At 34.6% G+C, this 22,011-nt stretch overlaps 1 protein-coding gene across 1 annotated transcript in view; it reads left to right on the top strand.

Annotated features, from left to right (window-relative positions):
• The window catches only part of LOC109823706 (thymidylate kinase), a 31,702-nt gene continuing 10,304 nt past the window's right edge, over positions 614–22,011 (top strand). Inside the window, exons 1-5 of the mRNA XM_020390046.1 lie at positions 614–686; positions 793–1,143; positions 2,594–2,705; positions 2,782–2,841; positions 10,438–10,542. Of these exons, the coding sequence (XP_020245635.1) occupies positions 887–1,143; positions 2,594–2,705; positions 2,782–2,841; positions 10,438–10,542 (534 nt within the window). The 5' untranslated portion in view covers positions 614–686; positions 793–886. The remainder of the gene's footprint in view (positions 687–792; positions 1,144–2,593; positions 2,706–2,781; positions 2,842–10,437; positions 10,543–22,011) is intronic.

The raw sequence follows: 22,011 nt of genomic DNA, 5'->3' as shown, positions 1-22,011 counted from the left end.
ATTAACAAGAGCCCAAATCTCTCTCCCATCTCTTGATGCATTTCAACATTCAGAGGGTAGTTTCAAATTTCTCTTTTCTCACTTAATGGTCAAATTTTGGGGCATTAAATTACAAATTAGGGCAAAAATACCATGCGATCTTGGAAAATGTTGGCGCCGCCGGCGACGGCCTGGCCGGCGTGGTGGACGACGGTGTCGACGCCATGGTTTCTCGCGTAGATCTTCATCTTCATCCATGCTCGACGTTTGATTGAGGAGGGGGAGGGATCACGGGGGATTTGTATGAGGAGGACGAGGGCGGTAAGGGATTTTTGCTTGGAGGTGAGGACGGCAGAGGGGTCGGAGGGGGGGAGGATCTGGGAGGGAGAGGTTGAGAAATGGCGGCGGTGGAGGAGCTGGAGGCGGAGGAGAGTTAACATTGGCTTGAGCAGCTTTTAAATTGGGAAGAAGAAGGGTAAATTGGGAAGAGATTTTCTTGGGCAGTGGGTTTGGGGGTTGGTTGCACATATCTCTCAAGTTTAGGGTTTTTTGGTTATGGTCTTTGGGCTTGGGGTGTGGATGCATGGCCCAATTTAATTAGGTTCCCCAAGCAATTTTCCCTTAAAAAAAATAAAAAATGACTTTACGTCTTTACGGAGCGGCGGCCTCCTTTTCCTACTCCCCCCAGAAACTACGGCGTCGTTCAGGTGAAGAAGATAAAGATCTCATCTTTCTCGTTTTCTCTAGGGTTTTACTCAACTTTAAACTCCTCCATCACCCAAAATCTCTTAACAATTTTGCACTCTCCTTCAGAAATTTAAGAGCAATTGCGACTTCAACTTACCAAAACTTCACTTCTCGCTTCTCCACCAAAACCATCCTCTCATCGCCGACTCGCTGCCTTCGGATGGAAAATGTCGATCGGAGCAGTCTATCGAGAGGCGCTCTCATCGTCTTCGAAGGGCTCGATCGCAGCGGGAAAACCTCGCAGTCGGCGAGGCTGGTCTCATTCTTGAAGGAGAAGGGAGTGCCGGTCGAAGCGTGGAGGTTTCCGGACCGGAGCACGCGCGTCGGGCAAATGATCTCGGCGTATTTGGCTAATGAGTCGCAGTTGGATGATAGGACGATTCATTTGCTCTTCAGCGCGAATCGATGGGAGAAAAGGTATAATGTAGTCCACTGTGATTCTACTTACTCCATTCCGTTTGATTAATCTAGGTAAAATGCTTATACATAGAGACATAATAATTTTATCTCATGTCTTCGACTTGCAATCACATTTTATCTAAATTCTCGTGGAAACTGGGGGATAAAGTTAGTATTTGGTTGGTCCCAAGGACCCAGGTAATCTTACTAGGGCATCTTGCATGTGAGCGGATTGTTCTGGACCAACCATAGATGGGACAGTTGAAATCACCAAACTGTTCCTCAACCGTTCCCATGAATGGCTCAGAACGCCCTACTCGTATGCTTTCCTTGCCATTGCTCGGATTTTAACTGAATTTGTCCACTCCACCAGGGATGGGAACCACATTTTAATGTTTTTTTCGAAATATCCTTCTATGACTGTAATTTTTCCGGAGGTGCTCGGATATATTGGCGAGTAATTTTTCAAAATATCCTTAAATGTAGTTTAGGAATCCCTCTGATTGAAAAGTTTAAACTACATATTTTGGTCCCAACTTTTCATTAAATTAGCTATCTTTTTGTGAAAGACTTATATTCACTCATGAATACTCTTAACAATCTCCCCTTTCCGGCGTGAATACACTCAATAGACCTTCATCTAGCACAACTCATCGTCGGTGAGAAACAATGCCCATGATCCCCAGGCTCAAAACATATCCACGGGTAAAGTGGAGGTTGGTCTCCATTGTCATTTATCGGCACTATTCTTCTAGTCTAATTAGCATTACATAGGATCTTTACCATCCATGGACTAACGACCCACAGACTTCCCCCCTTGGTGGGCTAACAAATGTTGTTTATCTCTCAAGGAGGGCTTCTTATCAAACTCCATTGCTTTGTGTCACAATGTGGGCTCTGATTCCATTTTAGGGAGATGCTCATGTCTCTTGTGTGTAATATGGATCTTATATATGAGAGATAACTTACTTTGAGCCGACCGCTTTGCTAGACTCGACTTTATATTCACTTATCTTTCTTTCTATTTCTTTCCAATGTCGTACTATATATACACATGGTTGTTACATCACCTTTCCGTTTTTTTTTGGGTTTCCTAATTTCCTTCATCTTGCCTGCTCCTGCACATCCTTTAGTTGTCCATATTAATCTTAAACCATTCCTTTGCCCTGTGCTGAACACTTTTTCTTGATTTATTTGAGAGAATTAGTGCCATTTGGATAGGTTACTTCATTCTGCTTCCTCAAAAATTCTAACGGGGTGTGTCTTTGTGGTAAAAGACTGATTCTAGATGGTGTAAATGGTGGAAAGCATGTACGGAGGACATCGATTTATGTGATTATTTTGTGCTAGTTTATCCTTTTTAGTTGAATGGCAGTAGAGTTTCTTAGAATACGCACACATACATATATATTAACATACATACTTATGTTTATGCATGTATGTAAGCTCTTTTTCTCTCTTACTTCAGAGTTCAGATGGAAAGCAAACTAAGAAGTGGAACTTCTCTCGTCGTGGACCGCTATTCTTATTCTGGAGTGGCTTTCTCATCCGCTAAAGGACTAGACATTGATTGGTGCAAGGTAATTCAGTTCAGTGTCAGACATGCATAGCGGGATTTACCTCTGCTTTAGTAAAAACTAGTAGTATCTCTTGCAGGCTCCAGAGGTGGGCTTGATAGCTCCAGATCTTGTTTTATTCCTAGATGTGCCACCAGAGGTATCTCCTGCAACCTCATAAAATCTTAATTCTGATATATAATACTTTATTTTGCTACTAGTAATTTGCAGTTTCTATTTCTACGTGGAACAAAAATTTGATAAATAACCTTTGAATTACAAAACCAACTATAGAGTAACCTGATCATAAAATGTAAACAAATTTAGAATACTTCAACGCCATAAAGCAATTTGAGAGAAATGTTTAGATACATTTACCAATTCATTGTATGCATGGCTTGATTGTCTGTTAGCGATATGCATTAGCATACTCTCAATTCGCATATAAAATCAATAGGTAATTCCAAGTAAATTATATTATTTTAGTTCACTATTGCACCCAACATCCTTATAAACGTAAATTATTCCAAATAAATAATAGTTTTTATATAGTGTTCTAGTTCTCAAGCAAACATTTCTTTTATCACTTGTCACGATTTAGAACCAAATGTTAATTGTTTTGCGTTATCCATTCTATCTTTTTATGTCACAAATGTGTTTTTTTGTCTCATTTCTTGTTTTGACACCATTCATAACCTGAAGTTAACTCATCCGATCTCTCACTAACCAAATGGTAACTGTCTCTTGTCACATATCTTGTTGCTATTTAAAACCAAATGTTATCTGTTTACCTAACTCCTCCCCCTCACACACACACAAAATAAATAAATAAAATAAATAAGTACCAAGCACAACCAAATTTATCAACTGCTAAAAGGGAGGAAGTCAAGATCGACCTGAGTCAATGGTCTTTGTTATCATTGAGGTTGTCGTAGCATTTGCTTTGTAAAGAAGTTGTACAACGCTGCGTCTGTAGGGGTAAGGGATTTGGATCCTCTCATTTGCAAGAAAAATTGGGGACAATTCAATATTTGCATCTCAGAGGTGCTATTAAAATCAATATTTGCCATTAAAAAAGAAGTTAAGCACCTAAATAAAGCACTTCTCTAACCTCGGTTTCACCAATGTAAATATCCATTACTTTTAATTCTGTATATTTGCTCTTCAATTCCTCCATCCATGTGCTTTTTGTGTTTCTGAATGAACACCACATCATTTGTGGTGTGCAATTTCTGGGGTAAGGCAATCACCTCCCCCCAATCAAGTTTGCTTACTATCCACCAGGCTCTTAAGAGGGAACCTGGCATCCTTGGTTCTTGTGATAAGTTCTAGGGAGAGAGAAAAAAAACTATTCTTTGTCCAAAAGTATGTTAGTAAAATGCATATGTAGCGCAACGTGAAACTTCATGTTTTTTTCCCTTATCCTATAAAATAAAAATATAGATTCAAGAAGAAATAAAAGACTTTTAAAGGTCAGTAAATTCTTAACTTGCGTGCTAAACATATCTCTGTGAGCTTCACATAGAGATATTCTCCTTTAGTAAATTTTAACATTATTGGATTTACGTTTTACTTTTTATTGAAATCATTTACTCGAGTCAATTTTATCATTTGTCCAAATATACGCTTTCTAGTAGAATGGAAATAAAGATGTATAATGTTTCTCAAAGGAGATAAAAATATGTTTTAAATAGATTCTAGAAGATAGATGGATTAAATTGATTTAAATAGGAATTCTAAACAATGTGAATTGAATTAACATGGTTGGATTAGATAGAGCCCGAAATAAAATTTAAATAGAAAAGAGGGGAACAAGATTTTATATTTCCTTTTAAGAATATTATAACTATTCAATCTTTGTCTTCCCTAATGTGCAGTTCCGTACATTAATCTATTGCTCTGCTTAAATGGATTTTCTTATTCTCTATCCCCTATCTAAAAAAAGAAAGGGTGAATTTCACAAAACCCCCAAAATTTTGGGTGCGTTTCAGACAAAATGCCCTAAACTTTCTTTATTCCATTAAACCCCCAAAGCTTTTCCCACAAAATCCTCTAAGTTAACACCGTTAGTTTTAACCCCCTGCACATGCACATGCAAAGTACATGGCTTCAATTGATTAAAATAACCCACAATAAAAAAAGTCCCCTCTATATATCCTTATGTTTTGATTTAAAAAAAATCCTTTTCCCCCAAATTCCCCTAGTTTTTTCGTTGAAGTTATTTGGGTAATTTGAAGTTGAACAATAATGCCATTAGAGAGTATGTTGGGAAAAAGCTAAAGTTTAGGGAGTTATTTGAGATGCCTCAAAGTTTAGGGGTTTCACGAAAGAAGTTTTGGGGGTTTAGTGGAATAAACGAAGTTCATGGGTTTTCATGGGAATTGCCCTAAAGTTTTGGGGGGTTTTGCAAAACTAACCAAAATAATTTGTTCTCTTTGGAATTTACACTTGAGCCTTTTACTGAATAACACTGGGAACTTTATGTATCACCTCTTTGATTAGGCTCTGCAAAATTCCATTTTATTTAGCTATATGATATTTGGCATCTTAAGTATTGATCCGTCCGCTTGTAGTTAAATATAACTTGTATAAGATGCATTACATCCCCCCCATCTTGAAGCCATTGAAGGATTTTGCAGTATTGATTCCATTCAATTTTATTATGTTGTCCGTTATTGTTATGAACTATGATTTTGTTATATTACTATAGAACCTGCGAGAGTTCGAGCTTCAGACTATCCTTAAGCCAATGTGTTCTAATTTGGTCTTCTTATTCATCCTAGTAGTAGCTATAGTGAACTCGAGGACAACTGATAATATCATCAATGGTACTAAAAATTGCTAGAAAAGGGAAAGACAATGCTATTCTTCAATGGAGATTGTTTACTTAGCATGTTTCTTGCTAAACTAGTTCCAGATCCGTGCAATGCACGGATTTTTATTAAAGTATTATTCAAAATTTGAATAATTTGGGGTATAATTGCCAAAAAAACTATTAAAAAACCAAACATCTATTTCATAAACTTTTTGTTTGTATGTGTTTCGTCAAAGTTTGAGCTCTTCTCAAGAAGAAGAAGATGATTAAGAATAGATCTCAATGAAGGAAAACACAACATTTCACACTGAATCTAGATCTATAAAAAAGATAGTGCAAAAATAAGAAATAGTTGCCACAAATACTCATGAACAAATGAATAACGTATGGTCAGAGAAAATCAAGTTAATAAAATTTTTGAAATCTAATTAATTTTGTTAAAATAAATTTTAATCAAGTACAACTAAGCTTAGACCTTCAAATTTTCAAGCAAGTTGTTTAACATATGAGACCAATAATTTTTTTCTGTTTTTAGGGGTCTTGTAAAAGTGAGAGCGAAGAAGAAGAATAGATCTAAATGGAGCTACCTAAAATATTCACAATGAAAATCAACCAAAATAAGAAATAGTTATGACATTTATGCATAAGCAAAAGAGTCACGTAGATTCTGAGGAAGTCAACAGTTATTAAAAAAATTGAGTTTTATTAAAATAAATTTTCAAATCAAGTGCAACTGACATAGAACTTTAAAATTTCCAAACAAGATGTTTTAACTTTTATTTTGTTAAAATAAAATTTTAAATCAAGTTCAGCTAACTTAGAACTTCAAAAATTTCAAGTAAGCTTATAATTATTTTGCACTGTTATTTGTGGTAGTACACTGGACCTCTTAAGTTGATGACATGTCAAAATCATCTAATGACCATTAATTTATTTCATATCCATCTGGAAGACAATAAACTTTCTCCGATAGAAAGTTGATGTATACATGCCATGTTTCGAGACTGAGTGTATTCATGATAGTTGAGAAATCTTACTTGGCAACCAACAACAAATAAGCACGTCACATACATTTAGATTTGATAAAGAGATGGACGAAAACTTCTCAAAATCAAAGCATAAGACCTACATAAACAGAAATATGAACTACAAAATCTGAGCTAAATGAATTTTTTTAAAACATAAAGTACTTGATTCAATCTAGCAATTAGATACAAAGGATAAAAAATCACAAACAGTTCAACTGCAATTATGCCTTGTGGTGCACGCCAAGTTATCATTATGAATGCATTAACATTTTATTACCAAGCACTGTGTATTGCATGGATAAAAACTAATAGTGATAGTGACACATAAATTGTACAGTTACACTCGCGAACAAATATCCGATTAATAAATAAATCGAGTTACGTTAGAGAACCCATTGAAAAACTATACACGGTCTCTCAATTCATGGCCTTTTCTATCAATAAAGTTATCAAGGAATCCTTTTTCAATGGTAAAATAAATCAAAAGGAATAAGAAAACATATCAATATACAATAAATGAAGCTAAATTCGAGCCTAACCTAGCTAAGTATATCGACATCAATGTATGCAACACTTGAAGTACAAATGTGCAGAAAGCTCTAGCATGCTTAGAAAAGGGAACTGACTCATGGGTTTCTCTAATATTCAAAATATCATTTTTCAACAATATGACAATTTTATGGGTCTGAAAAGAGGAACAACACTTAGCAAATTTTGCCAAGAATGTTATGTCGGTTTTGGATGTATACTCAAACAAATTATCTAAATTTCTAAGCCTAAGAAAAGTTGCATTGGAAAAACATATGATAAAACTTGCATAGATCAGAATCAAATTTTGATGCATTCAAATATGATAAAACTTGTGTAGATCATAATTAACTTTTGATGACATTCAAATATGCTTAAATTGAGACAAGAAAAATCCTGTTGTCATCTCACTTCTTGAAAATTTCCTTTTACAGCTAGTAAAGAGTATCTTAGAAATAAATAATGTGTGAGGAATACTACACCTAAAAGTATTAGAAGTCCTACCAGTTCAAAACAAAAGGCTCACTTCATGATGCATAACAAAGGCCTAAGATGATTGAAGTAAAATAACACAACTAAACAAAAGAAAGGTAAATTTGAGCATGAGATTTGTGTTTCATTGATTTTCTTATATATATTCAAACGACGGAGAAAGAACATGTTGCAAACATATTATTAAAAATAGATCAAACAAAAAGACCAATAACTTTCTAGAAATAAAAAATACTGTACAAAAATTATGCTTTAACGTTCCGTGTGAAATATGGTCTTTACTTTAGAGGTAAAAGAGCTCCAGCAGACTTTCTTTATTCAAAATAAATAGCTACATCAAGAAAAAACAAAACAAAATTAAAATCAAATAGTACTATTTTGGAAAATATATATTTATATACACATTATTTGTAGCTCTACAGATGAATTAACATACAATGTAGCAAGACATTTCACTTGGGTTAACACATCCAACATTTTTTTGTAAATCTCTTGAAATAATGAAAAAGATACAATATAATCAATTAACTCATGCCAACTTCAAAAATATAATCTAGTAACGAATTATTGTCAATAAAAATAACTATTTTTCCCTAATACAAGAACACTAAAATGGAAAGAGCATTAATCTCACTGCAAAATGAAAATAGCATTAATTACAGTAAAAAAATTTAATAGCTATATACCGATGATTCACAAGGCCAGATAGAATAACAATAAAATTGATAAATACCAAACACCAAACTATTTCTAGTGATTGAAGCCTTGTGACTTAGAGAAAATACATACTTAAATATAACATGAACTTGCAACATTAATATATGAAAAAATATTCTTTTTTCCAAGGACTCGATACTTCAGCCAACGCTCATCATATTGAAATCATCATCTGACAATAGCCATGACAGTCAAAATCTAATGTATATTATTAAAACTTTTTAACTCATAACAAATAATTGCACATAAAACCAACAAAAATTTCTCCCTTTACACACTAATTCCTTAAAAAGTTTCATATTCTTAATTCTTGTAGAAGAATTGAAGAGCAATACTTGAAAACATAGCTCAAATTGGCCTCTAGCATTTGGGAGTGTATATGATATGTAGAGGGACTTGATGACAATGACGTAGCCACCACGTTGAGAAGATCAGGAGAATATTTTCTGTGGAATTTTGAGGACATTGATGGTGATCATGTTGTGGTGGATTTTTCTGCAAAGCATTTAGTCAAACACTTGGTGGGAGAGAGGTAAAATGGAAGCACTAGATGCCTTGACTTCGTAGGTGAGGCAGGTGTAGGGTTAGAGCAGGTCGTTGGAAGGGACGAGGGAGAGGTAGGGAGATGGTGCTGGTGGCATAGGGGAGAAGGAGATGAAGGTGGGAGGGGGGAGTTGAAGACGGGATGATGATAATTTGAGTTAAAAGATTCAAGATTTTTAATAAACATGTGCATTGAAAAGAGGATAACAATTAAGAAGAGAAAGATGATTGAGAGAGGCGGTTGATATGACACGAATTAAGGATAGAGAGCAAAAGATTAAGAGGCGAAGTTATTAGCATATCTTAAGGAGAACAAAGCTTTTTCATTAGGAAGACGAGATAGAGTTGTAAGCTGGATTCAAAATTCAAATCTTCAAGAGACAAAATGGGTGGTGACTTGGCTGCTTAGGTGCTAAACTAAGTGGATACAAATCGAAATACTTAAAAAGCTACCTTTTAAGGAGTTCTGTGAATTTTTGAGAGAAAGATGAAGAAAGGGAAGCGACTCGAAGAGAGATCTCGAAATAGGTTTTAGTTTCAAGGTATTTTTGCAGAAGTGGAAGCAACACTGAATGATGTTTATGCTGTGAGAATTGAAGGTTTTAAATGGTAATGATATATGTTCTAAATAAATATGTTTTTTAAATTAATGGTAAATGTATGTTTAAATGGTAATTTTTTTACTATGTGTCATTTTTGCCATGTGGCGGTTGCAATGGATAGAGATTTAATAAAGTTGTATGGATGTCCTAGTAGCTAGTGCAACTCTTGCAAATAGAATATATTTTTCAATTCATATTCATTTATTAACTAAAAGAAGTTGCGCACACTTTGTCGATGTATAATCAATAAAAGGACTTGGTTGAAAAGAGGGAAATGTCCTCAGCTTATTGTCAGGATGGGGATTTTTGGAGTATAACACAATCAAGTTTCTCTTCCTCCAAATCGATGAGAGAATAGCCATGGCAGTTTGCGGTATTCAAGAGACCCAGAGAAGTCTTCTGGTGAAAGCAAACTTGATTGAAAAATACGAACAAAGAGTCGTTGAGGAGCCAATCAACAAGAAAAACAAAAAGAACATTGTGGGTATAGTTAGCAGTGAATTGGTTCATTTAGCAGTCATTCAAATGATGAAACAGAGTATGGTAACAATTAAGCAATGACTAAACCCATTTCATTTGCAACAGTGGTTTCTAAGTGGTTAAGATGAAAATTATTGTTTACTTTTCTTTGCACACAGATAAGAGGATCCAAATCTGTAAATCAGAGACTTGAGAGTCTACTTGGGATTATATTTAAGCTTATGCATTTACTTCTTGAATTTAATTCATTTTTGAGGCTGGTGCCGGATAGATATTGAAAGTGGGCATTGTTTTTTTCCCATTTCTTTTCTTTTCCTCTTTTCTTCTTATTTGCTTTTGGTCGTTGACATTATTAGTGTTAAGTTTTCTTGTTATATTTCCAGTAATTTGATATCCTCGTCATCACCACCCAAATGAGGAAGTAAAAGTTCCTTGTTCTGTCTATTCCATGACCAAGAGAAGTGCATTTTAGCATTTTTTTTGTCTTCACAAAATCTTATCTTATTCTATGTCAATTGGTCTGAATGCTTTTGAAACTGTTCTTACTTCAGAGAGCTGCTGAAAGGGGAGGCTATGGTACTGAGAGATATGAACAACTTGAGTTTCAAAAAAAGGTTGCACAGTATTATAGCATGTTGCGTGATCCTACATGGGAGGTATATTGTCTTTCTCAAAATTTCTTTTATGCTTCGAATCGGGAAAGGTTTCACCCTCACTCCCGCACCACAACATAGTATTAACCCATCACCACCACCATAAAACAAAATCAAGCAACTCAATTACAACATTCCAGTTGCCAATGATTTTGAAAAAAAACAATATATACAATGTTATCACCATTATACAGGGATAACTTGCGTGATCCTACATGGGAGGTATATTGTCTTTCTCAATGATATCAAAATTGATTCCCTCTTTTTTTCTTTTGGTTTTAGTGATTTATCTATGATATTGCTATCTACACTTCATTCTAGGATCTAATTTGCGTGTACGTGTGAATGCATTCTTTAATACGAGAGTAAGGACGGATGCAAAAATTTGTTTGCCTATTGGGACAAACAATTATACATATAAATTGATAAGTTATATACTAATAGAAGAACTTGTTTATAAAATAATCACAAAGATCTCAAGGATACGTTTCATTATCTTCTTCATATTAATACATGATCGTTTTTATTTTCATCAATAAAACTTAGAAATAGTACCAACTTCCAATAGGCCCTGATAATTGTTCTCGTCATGGTCTCATCTTCTGATACTTCTGAATGATTTACTAATTTTCTATGTCATCAAATATGTCTTTCTCATTATGAGAAATCTGACACGTGCAAATGCACGTGCATGAAAACATATTGTTTTATTTACATATTTGGTTTTTTAATTATAATTACATTTATTTACTGAGAGTGCGTTTTTAATAGATACGGGGAGAGTGAGGGTCTAGTGATTTCCTACAAGAAATTTATTGTTACCTTTATTATTTGAACTTGAAATGCTCCACTATTTTGTCATCCTCACTATTTATTACTTTACATACCAGTATAAATAGATTGTGGTATACATATATGCATAGAACCTTTTTTTGCTTATGTATATTTACTCATTTCTTTAAAGTTACTCCTTTTCTTTGTATTTTTATCACCTAAAAATAAAATACACGAGGCTTCAATTATGTGGATTCCAGTTGTCTATTAATTGACATAGGTTATTCTAGATGAATAAAGAGAGTATCAAAGCAAAAAAACGTCATTCCTTGTAAATGAAGATATGTCCACCGCACATCCAACCACACATCCAATTGACATAGGATATTACACCCTTACTATTGCCATTGAAAATGAAGATATGTCCACCGCACATCCAAATTTACACTACCCCTTGTTGGTTTTTTAGATAATAGTATATGTAACTAAACAGTCATTCAACGATTCCTCTACCATATGATTATGCGTTCAGGTCTTTACAATATTCAGTATAGAGGAAGTTCTTTCAATAATTGCAATTCCAACTGGTAATATCAAAGCTAACTTCATTGATAAATATAAAAATGGATATGCGATGTGCTTCTTTGTCTCAACCAATTGTTTGGAGAGATCACCAATCTCCCATCCAAACACACATTTATAATATAATTTTCATCTTGGTTATTGCGCAAACTAAGTTCAACTGATGAAAATTCTGATTAATAAAATTGAGCAAACCAAATAAGTCTTTCCTTATCAAAAGCAGTGAGAAAATGAGTTGCAAAACGATAGTGGGGTTGAATAGGGGTTATTGGAAATTAAAGTACTTAATTATTATTTATAAAATGAAATGACAGTTCAAAATAAATGAAAAAGAACTGAGAGCTTGATGCATGTATTACCTTTCAAACACACTGTAACGAGATGTTTGAAGTGTCAATAGTAACTTCAAGATTTAGTACCACAAGTCAGTGCAAAAGATTATCAGCATTATTTGTGCTATAAATAAAGATATAGCTTAGAGAGATTTTATTAATCACAAACACATGAGATTTAGAAGTGGTTCACTTCTCCAATGGTTATGCCCACCTACCTAGCACATAATAGTTGTATTTTAGAACTCTACTATTCGTGACTGAAGTACACAGACTTTCAACCCAGAAGACTGGACTTCCAATAGTACTACACTCAACAACCTTGGGTGAGTAGCACTACGACACAACCACTCTTTAGGCCAAGAGAGTAAAGTATAAAGATAATTGTCTTTTCTCTTACAATACAGGAGAGGATGAGAACTTAATATCAACATCACCCTTAAAACATGACAAGTATAAAGAGGCTCTACTATCACTGTAATTACTGAGAAGGTAATATCACTTAGGCACTTTGATGAAACAAACTTATGATTGTTGGGGATGAATGATAAGGATCAAGGGAATCATGCACTATTTTTTGGATTCTCCCTCAGGCTATTGAATGAAGTTGAATCCGAGGAGGTAAAGGTTTAATAGTTTTTCAAGCTATTTGAGATCTTGATAGGGTTACTGAACTCGAGATTGAATAGCTTGCTTGGAAGATGAGGCTCTTAAGCATAAGGCATAAGAGGCTGAAGAGGTGGGCACTGCTGTAGCATTTACTGCCGTTGATATTAGATTACCAAGGTATTCTTGATTCATGGGAGAGTTGCAAGGGAACCTGTTACTTAAAGAGTCAATTGTGTGGGATCTTTCCAAATTAGAAAGACAGATTATCTTGCATTTAATGAAAAACACAAATCTTCTTGAGAACCCAAATTGCAATAGTCAAACAAGGTTTGACAGATAAATCAAGAGACTAAGTATCAAGATATAGCTGAATTTAGGCATGGTCAGTTCTGGGTCAATTGAAAGTCTAGCAAAGAAGTCTGCTAGGTCAACAATACTTCATAGGGATTCGACCAACTAGATTTGAAAGTCCAGAGGTCTGAAACTTGAATACTAAAATGTCATAAATCATCATCTATTTTTGAGTAATTTAGGGACTTGCATAAATTAGCCCTAAGATTCCACAATTGGACTCAAAGCTCCTATTATTGGTTAGTTCAACAGATATGTGACATGCTTCAAACTTGGTCATCTCAAACTTTTGTGCTTGAGTCCATGCTTGAGGTTTTTTTCAAGATGCACTTGAGTTGAGTCTTGAATACTTAATCATGCTCCTTAAGATTTTGGACATTTCAATGCTTTTGAGGTGTTGTGTCGTCCATCTGTACTATTTGTCATCACTATTTGTCTAAGATGACAATACACGTAAAGTTCATAACATTACTGAAACACAATTTGATTAATTGACCAAACATATAGCTCACAGGAGCAACTCAACGTTAGTAGCTAGGATAGGGGTTATTAAACTCCTCAAGTTGTCTCCTAATCATTCGAATATATATTCAACCTCAAATGATGCAAATTCAAAACATGTTAATCTTTTTGTCTTGACCTCCCTTGAGCTACAAACAAACCATCAATTTCTAGAGATGCAATATTGTTCCTCTCACGAAAGAGCAAACTTCATGAAACAAGGACTCCTTCATCTTCATGAAACAAGGACTCGTCCATCATCTCGCATCACTTGCAATTTCTAGAGATGCAATATTGTTCCTCTCACAAAAGAGCAAACTTCATGAAACAAGGACTCATCCATCATCTCGCATCACTTGCAATTGTTTCTTAGAAACTCTTAACTGATGAATAATGTTTACAATGTCTTGATCATTTTGTTATGTAGGTTGAGACAAGTCATTAGTAACTACTAATATATTTTTCTAGCAAATGCAAGTTAAAAGACAAATTTAAAATTTTAATAAAGATCAATATTTTAATAACATACATGCTTCAGCTTATTGCTTCGAGTTTGTTAAATCTTCTTTGACAATTTCAAGGGCATCAATCACAAAAGAAAACATAATAATCAAGGTCGTGGAAAGCGCAAAGCGGAGCGAAGTGCTGAGGAACCGCTTAGGCTATCTGAGGCTTAAGTGGTTCGAAGTGAAAAAAAGTGCCAAGAAAAAAAGCTGGCCGAAATCCTATTAAAACTTAAGATATGGATAATAATTAAAATAAATAATTTAAGGCTTTGCAATTGTAACCAGAGATTCCTCATTTTTAATTTTCAGTATTCTATATAAGTATACAACTATGCAGTTGTAACTGAAATGTATGAAATTTGTAAAAGTTTGCAACATCTAGATTTTTAAAAATTGCTTAATGCTCGGCTAATGCCCGTGTTAAGCCCATTGGAGAGAGAAGAGGATTGGAGGAAGCGGTGGAGAGCTTTGAGCGTCGACTATATAGAGGGAGAGAGAAAGACTAAGAGATATTTAGTGTTAGGGTTTATCGTGAGGGAGAGAGACTGATAGTTGATATTTATTTACATAGGTAACTATCTTTCTACTCAGTATAAGAGTATTCTTCAACTAAGTTAATATTACATCTTAATTGGACCAATTTTTCCTTTCTTCCAAGACACGTCTTTTGATACATTTTCCTCTAAAATTAGAAAGTAACACGGCCCATTGAGGCATAGGGTTGGATAATAGAAGTTCCTCATAAAGATAACATGTTTGAGACATTGAGGCATAAGGTTGGATAATAGAAGTTCCTCATAAAGATAACATGTTTGAGACATTGAGGCATAAGGTTGGATAATAGAAGTTCCTCATAATTTCCAAATTAGAAAGACAGATTATCTTGCATTTAATGAAAAACACAAATCTTCTTGAGAACCCAAATTGCAATAGTCAAACAAGGTTTGACAGATAAATCAAGAGACTAAGTATCAAGATATAGCTGAATTTAGGCATGGTCAGTTCTGGGTCAATTGAAAGTCTAGCAAAGAAGTCTGCTAGGTCAACAATACTTCATAGGGATTCGACCAACTAGATTTGAAAGTCCAGAGGTCTGAAACTTGAATACTAAAATGTCATAAATCATCATCTATTTTTGAGTAATTTAGGGACTTGCATAAATTAGCCCTAAGATTCCACAATTGGACTCAAAGCTCCTATTATTGGTTAGTTCAACAGATATGTGACATGCTTCAAACTTGGTCATCTCAAACTTTTGTGCTTGAGTCCATGCTTGAGGTTTTTTTCAAGATGCACTTGAGTTGAGTCTTGAATACTTAATCATGCTCCTTAAGATTTTGGACATTTCAATGCTTTTGAGGTGTTGTGTCGTCCATCTGTACTATTTGTCATCACTATTTGTCTAAGATGACAATACACGTAAAGTTCATAACATTACTGAAACACAATTTGATTAATTGACCAAACATATAGCTCACAGGAGCAACTCAACGTTAGTAGCTAGGATAGGGGTTATTAAACTCCTCAAGTTGTCTCCTAATCATTCGAATATATATTCAACCTCAAATGATGCAAATTCAAAACATGTTAATCTTTTTGTCTTGACCTCCCTTGAGCTACAAACAAACCATCAATTTCTAGAGATGCAATATTGTTCCTCTCACAAAAGAGCAAACTTCATGAAACAAGGACTCATCCATCATCTCGCATCACTTGCAATTGTTTCTTAGAAACTCTTAACTGATGAATAATGTTTACAATGTCTTGATCATTTTGTTATGTAGGTTGAGACAAGTCATTAGTAACTACTAATATATTTTTCTAGCAAATGCAAGTTAAAAGACAAATTTAAAATTTTAATAAAGATCAATATTTTAATAACATACATGCTTCAGCTTATTGCTTCGAGTTTGTTAAATCTTCTTTGACAATTTCAAGGGCATCAATCACAAAAGAAAACATAATAATCAAGGTCGTGGAAAGCGCAAAGCGGAGCGAAGTGCTGAGGAACCGCTTAGGCTATCTGAGGCTTAAGTGGTTCGAAGTGAAAAAAAGTGCCAAGAAAAAAAGCTGGCCGAAATCCTATTAAAACTTAAGATATGGATAATAATTAAAATAAATAATTTAAGGCTTTGCAATTGTAACCAGAGATTCCTCATTTTTAATTTTCAGTATTCTATATAAGTATACAACTATGCAGTTGTAACTGAAATGTATGAAATTTGTAAAAGTTTGCAACATCTAGATTTTTAAAAATTGCTTAATGCTCGGCTAATGCCCGTGTTAAGCCCATTGGAGAGAGAAGAGGATTGGAGGAAGCGGTGGAGAGCTTTGAGCGTCGACTATATAGAGGGAGAGAGAAAGACTAAGAGATATTTAGTGTTAGGGTTTATCGTGAGGGAGAGAGACTGATAGTTGATATTTATTTACATAGGTAACTATCTTTCTACTCAGTATAAGAGTATTCTTCAACTAAGTTAATATTACATCTTAATTGGACCAATTTTTCCTTTCTTCCAAGACACGTCTTTTGATACATTTTCCTCTAAAATTAGAAAGTAACACGGCCCATTGAGGCATAAGGTTGGATAATAGAAGTTCCTCATAAAGATAACATGTTTGAGACATTGAGGCATAAGGTTGGATAATAGAAGTTCCTCATAAAGATAACATGTTTGAGTTCCAAGTGAAAGCAAATAAACAAGGTGGAACTTTGAATTCTTGTAAAGAGTGAAGAATCTCATTTAATCACATTAAAGATTAGCAACTATAGTTTTAAGATAGATACAAATCGTACTTCTTTTCATTTTGTATTACTAATTTTCATCCGTTAACTCATTATTTATTATATCTCAATAAACAATTTGGAGGTTTGCTAAAAACTATTAAATATAGATAAGAAGTTTTCCGTGATTTATATTTAAGAATAGTTTTTTTTGTTTATTAACTCAAAAGTTTAGCCTGCTTTATTTTTATGCCCACACAATTTCAAACTCATCCTTGTACATGTATATGCATATACCGAATTAGCTGCAAATCAATGATATTATGAGAACATCTTAGATTCAAATATAGCTACTAATATACTAAAGAAAGCAACTTAGAAATCAGCGTAGACTGAAACATTAAAAAAAAGTTTAAAATAGTCCAATATGAACATTTTAGATTTAACATATTTTGAAAATGAGTGGAGTGGTAAAACTTTTGATTTATAAAAAAACTGCTTAAATAGACGGTTAATTGTGAATATGCCCTTTGTAGTATTACTATTTTGCACTTACTATCCCTCTAGTTTTATTTTAGTAGAGAGATCCTTAAACAAAATTCTTTGTACTCTTTATCTTCAGGGGTTGTATTTGTCAAAAATCCATTAACCCTTGCAACTTACCACTGTTTACTTATGTTTTGTTTGGGAGTTTACTAAGGAAAGGGACATAAAGTTAAATAATGGAAAAGAAATGATAGGGAATGTAAGTGAAAAGATAAAATGTTATTTGGGAGTTTAGTAGGGGAGCGAAAGTAAATTTGTTTTACCTTATTTAGGAGTTCTAATAAAGAGGAGGGGAGTGAAGTGAATATGTATAAAGTTACATAAATATCCTTACATATTGGATGAGAGTATATCTTAGCCATTAATTTTAATGTCATAAGGGTATAATTATCTTATCATATTGTAAAATTTTACATTCGTTTTTATTCCATCCTCTACCGCCCAAATTGGAGGGGAGGAAAATGGAAGGAAATTTAACCTTCCATTCCATCATCTAACCCCTCAAAAAAAACTCCCAAACAAGGTGAAATTAAAATTTTACTTTAACTTCCATCCATTAACCTCCATCCAAATAAGGTATTAGGTTACCTCAATGGTACAGAAGACGCTAGGCGGATTAGGTGCTCGAGTCGGGGCCTAGCGTATTGGCGTTTGTCTATTTTTAAATTTATTTAATTATAATAATTCACAAAATATGTATGAAGTTCATATGAAATTGTAAAAAAACATAAATAACAAGCTTAGATCCATAATCAACCATGCATAAATACTAAATAGCCAAAATAATAACCAAATACTAAAAAACATCACCATGTCCAAAGTCATCGCAATAGTAAATAATATTGCAAACTCAAAAGTCTAATGCTCAAGAAGAAGAAAAAAAACACGAACAGTCTAAATGTCTAGCTCGGGATAATCATATAATCTAATGAAATCATCATCAATCATCATTATCATGGAAGTCCTCTACCGTATGTTCGCTTTCCTCCGATGTCCACGAAGTCCTCATCCTCATCCGTGACATCATCGTTAGAGGCAAGAGACTCTTTTTCGCTAGTAATTATTGATTGACCTGCAACTCCTATTATTCTTTCACTCTTCCAGTTCGTCGTAAACTCAGCCACTCCAGATATATTATCCACCATCGTCCAATTAACACCTAAACCGGGATAAGTCTTCCTCGTTGTCGGAGGGGACATCTAGGATCCATGCACGTACTGTAGTATGATTCTGCGTGGTTAGCACGTCTTTGTCTTCTCCTCTCTTCTTTTGCTTAAGTTTGGCATTGAACTTCACAAACACTAGATCCTCCAACCTCTTCGACTCCAATCAGTTTCTCTTCTTCGTGTGAATCTTTAAAGAAGAAAAGAACAAATTAGTAAAGTCATAAATGGATAACTGTATCTTATTAATTTTAGATATTTATGTAATTTACCCTCTCAAATGTGCTCCAGTTCCTCTCGCATCCGGAAGAGCTGCTAGTGAGATTAAGAACATTCATTGCCAAGTTTTACAGAAAGGGACAATCATCGCTATGCATATACTACAAACTAGCTGCAAATATATTATCTCAGTTGAATTCACCAGCGCAAAAAATAATTAATGATTGATAATTTGATATATTCAATTTATAAACTAAATTTACGTGGGTTGATGTCCATTTTCTGCCTAGCTTTGACCGTCAAACTTCTACTAAATGAGCCCTTACCCTTTCTGTACTTCTCCATGAAGTCCTTAGTAGCCTCAGCTTGGTGTTCCTCATCGGGATAGAGCAGTTCTACCACATCTAGAAACCCCTCCTTCCCTTCCTTAGAGTCTAGAGTTTTTAGCAACATCATCTCGAAAGAAATAGTAAGGGTTAAGAACATAAGCTGCCATATGCAAGGGTGTATATAATCGATCCTCAAACTTAGGATGTATAATATCAATCACCGACTTGCATATGCTCTCCCGTTTCTTCAAATCAAGCTTGATCTCCTCCTTTGTGTCTTCAAGTATCCTCATAACAAATCCCATTGAGGGTCTATAGTCGATATTGATCACCCTCAACATGCGAAAAAGGGAGCATAGATTTTCAATAACTTGTTTACAGATTGCCACCAGCTCTCACACAGGACAATAGCCTCCACTTTTCTACCATTTGTGGTATTGGAATGCTTGTTTTTTTTTCATTTTTCATCAGAAAACATGAGTCTTAGCTTCAGTTTCTTCTTGTGAACAGTCCACAGGGTCAAAAATGCAGTAGTGAAGCTAGTGACTCCGGGTCTAACAATCTCCCTCATCTCACACATGCGGCACATCATGTTCAAGATCTTGTGGTGGCTGAAGATGAAGACGGTGATGACCTTCGCTTTATCAATGGTTATTATGAAGGTTGACAACTTCCCAACGCCTTCAAGCATCAGGTTAATAGTATGAGCTGCACAAGTGGTTCAAAAGATACTCGGCCTTTTCTCCTTCAATTTTAGCTTCGCTGTCATTTTTGCAGAAGCATTATCTGTGACAACCTGGATGACCTTCTGTGACTCAATCTCCTCAATACATGTATCCGCCCACTCAAAAATGTATTCCCTGTGTGCGAGTCCCGGGAGCACTCAATCGACTTGTAGAATGTCGTGCCTAGCCTGCTATGGATGCACAGGTTCATGATGGACCACATTTTCCTATCTGACCAAGCATCTGTCATGATAGAACAACCACTCTTTCTCCACTCATGCTCCTTCAATGAGTCCCTAGTCTCATTCACAACACCCTTAAGAATAGCTTCCTTAACATATACATAGTAGGTGGTCGACAGGTACATCTATAATCCCCAATAGCACTACACATCCGTATAAAAGAGTCGGTAGAGAGGTCGTGAAAAGGAATGCTATTCTCATATGCCCATCTAGCAACTTGTTGGTGGACTCAATCTCTCTTCTCCTTCATATAAGCTTCCTTCACTCTAGGCTGAATTATCTTTCCCTTCAGTCTCTTTGCTAGCTCGGGATCACTAGCAGTATAAGCATTCATCGACTCAACGATCGGCTCTTTAGACCTCTTTGAAGATCCGTCCGTTGTATATGTAGAAGAGACAACTTCCTCTTCTTCAGTAGCCATTGGATCCAACTTGTTGAACTGTGCTTCATCTTGCAACTCCATGTTTTGCATCTCATTCAGTTTCTTCCTCATGGAATTAACATTCATAGCTTCTTGGACCTTCCTATCAGTAGTCGAAATTGGAGAGCACTTCACGCAATTGTTTCCTTTGTCGGCAAGATGTTGCTTCAATCTAAAGACCCACTTTTATCTTGTGCGAGCACAATTTACATTGCACCAAGAACAAATCATTTGGATCTGGAAGAAACCCAAACTCCCAACTGATATCTCCCGAGTTTCTTTTATCTTTTACCGGGGTTTTCGCGGGAATAGAGGTGGAATCCGCAGATTTCTGAGGAGGAATATCCGACATTCTACATCATAACAATTTAACAAATAAACCATTCATAGATCAAAGCATTTAATCATGATAAATAAACGATTCAAATAAATCACATAACTTGTTCTATTAAGTAGTAATATCTATTTACTATTTAGCAAGGTTTTAAATGTCGGATGTCGGATTTATGTCGGACGACTAAAATTCATGTCGGATAGCGAAAATTCGGGGATATATCGGGGACATAAAAAAATATCAGATTGCCATATCAGATGATGTGCACGTATAATATAAATATCATAAATAAAATTTAAACATACTTAATAAATTCTATTGTCTAAATATATAAAAAGTAAATAACTTATGATGCTTGGGGTTGATATTGAAGGGAAGAGGTGAGAAAAGAGAAGTTCGATGTTAACGGTTAAGGAGAGAGAAGATCATCCGATATTGATGTCGTAGGAATAACTTGGAGAAGAGACTGATGAGATGTTGAAGGAGAGAGAAGACGATCGACAAAAATGGCTTCGGTCTTTTTTTTTAATTTTCCCTAACTGATCGAGTTTTGTCTTTAGAAGCAATATTAAGACAATCAAGAATTTAAACCCAAACTTAATTAGATAAACATAACTAAAAAAACAGTTAATTTTTTAGATTGAAAAATCGGCTGATATAGCCAACATATCCCCTGATATAGTCGCTCGACATATCTGACATATTTCTCGATATATCCGACATGAACCCTAAAAACGCAATACGTATTGAAAAGCTCCATATCATATCGGTTGGCCCTTAAATCCGACACGTCAGTCGACATTTAAAACACTGTTATTTAGTCATCTCTTCTATAAGAGTATATGTAAAATAGAACAAGATTTTAATCTTAATTATTAATTACATAGATTAACTAAATTGAAGTTGAATAGTGAATAAATTTGAACTAAATTTGAACAAGATTAAACTAAAATTAGAAACAATAATAAAATTGAACAAGATTAACTAATTAACTAAATTAAACTAATTAAATAAACTAAATTAAACAATATTAAATATTTACTAAATTGAACAGTGAAAAAAAGATGAAAATGTTACCTTAAAAAGAGAAGAGGCGGGCTAGCGACGAAGAGG

The sequence above is a fragment of the Asparagus officinalis genome, chromosome 9 (assembly GCF_001876935.1).
Source record: "Asparagus officinalis chromosome 9, Aspof.V1, whole genome shotgun sequence".
NCBI lineage: Eukaryota > Viridiplantae > Streptophyta > Magnoliopsida > Asparagales > Asparagaceae > Asparagus > Asparagus officinalis.
This window is presented reverse-complemented; position numbering and strand designations above follow the sequence as displayed.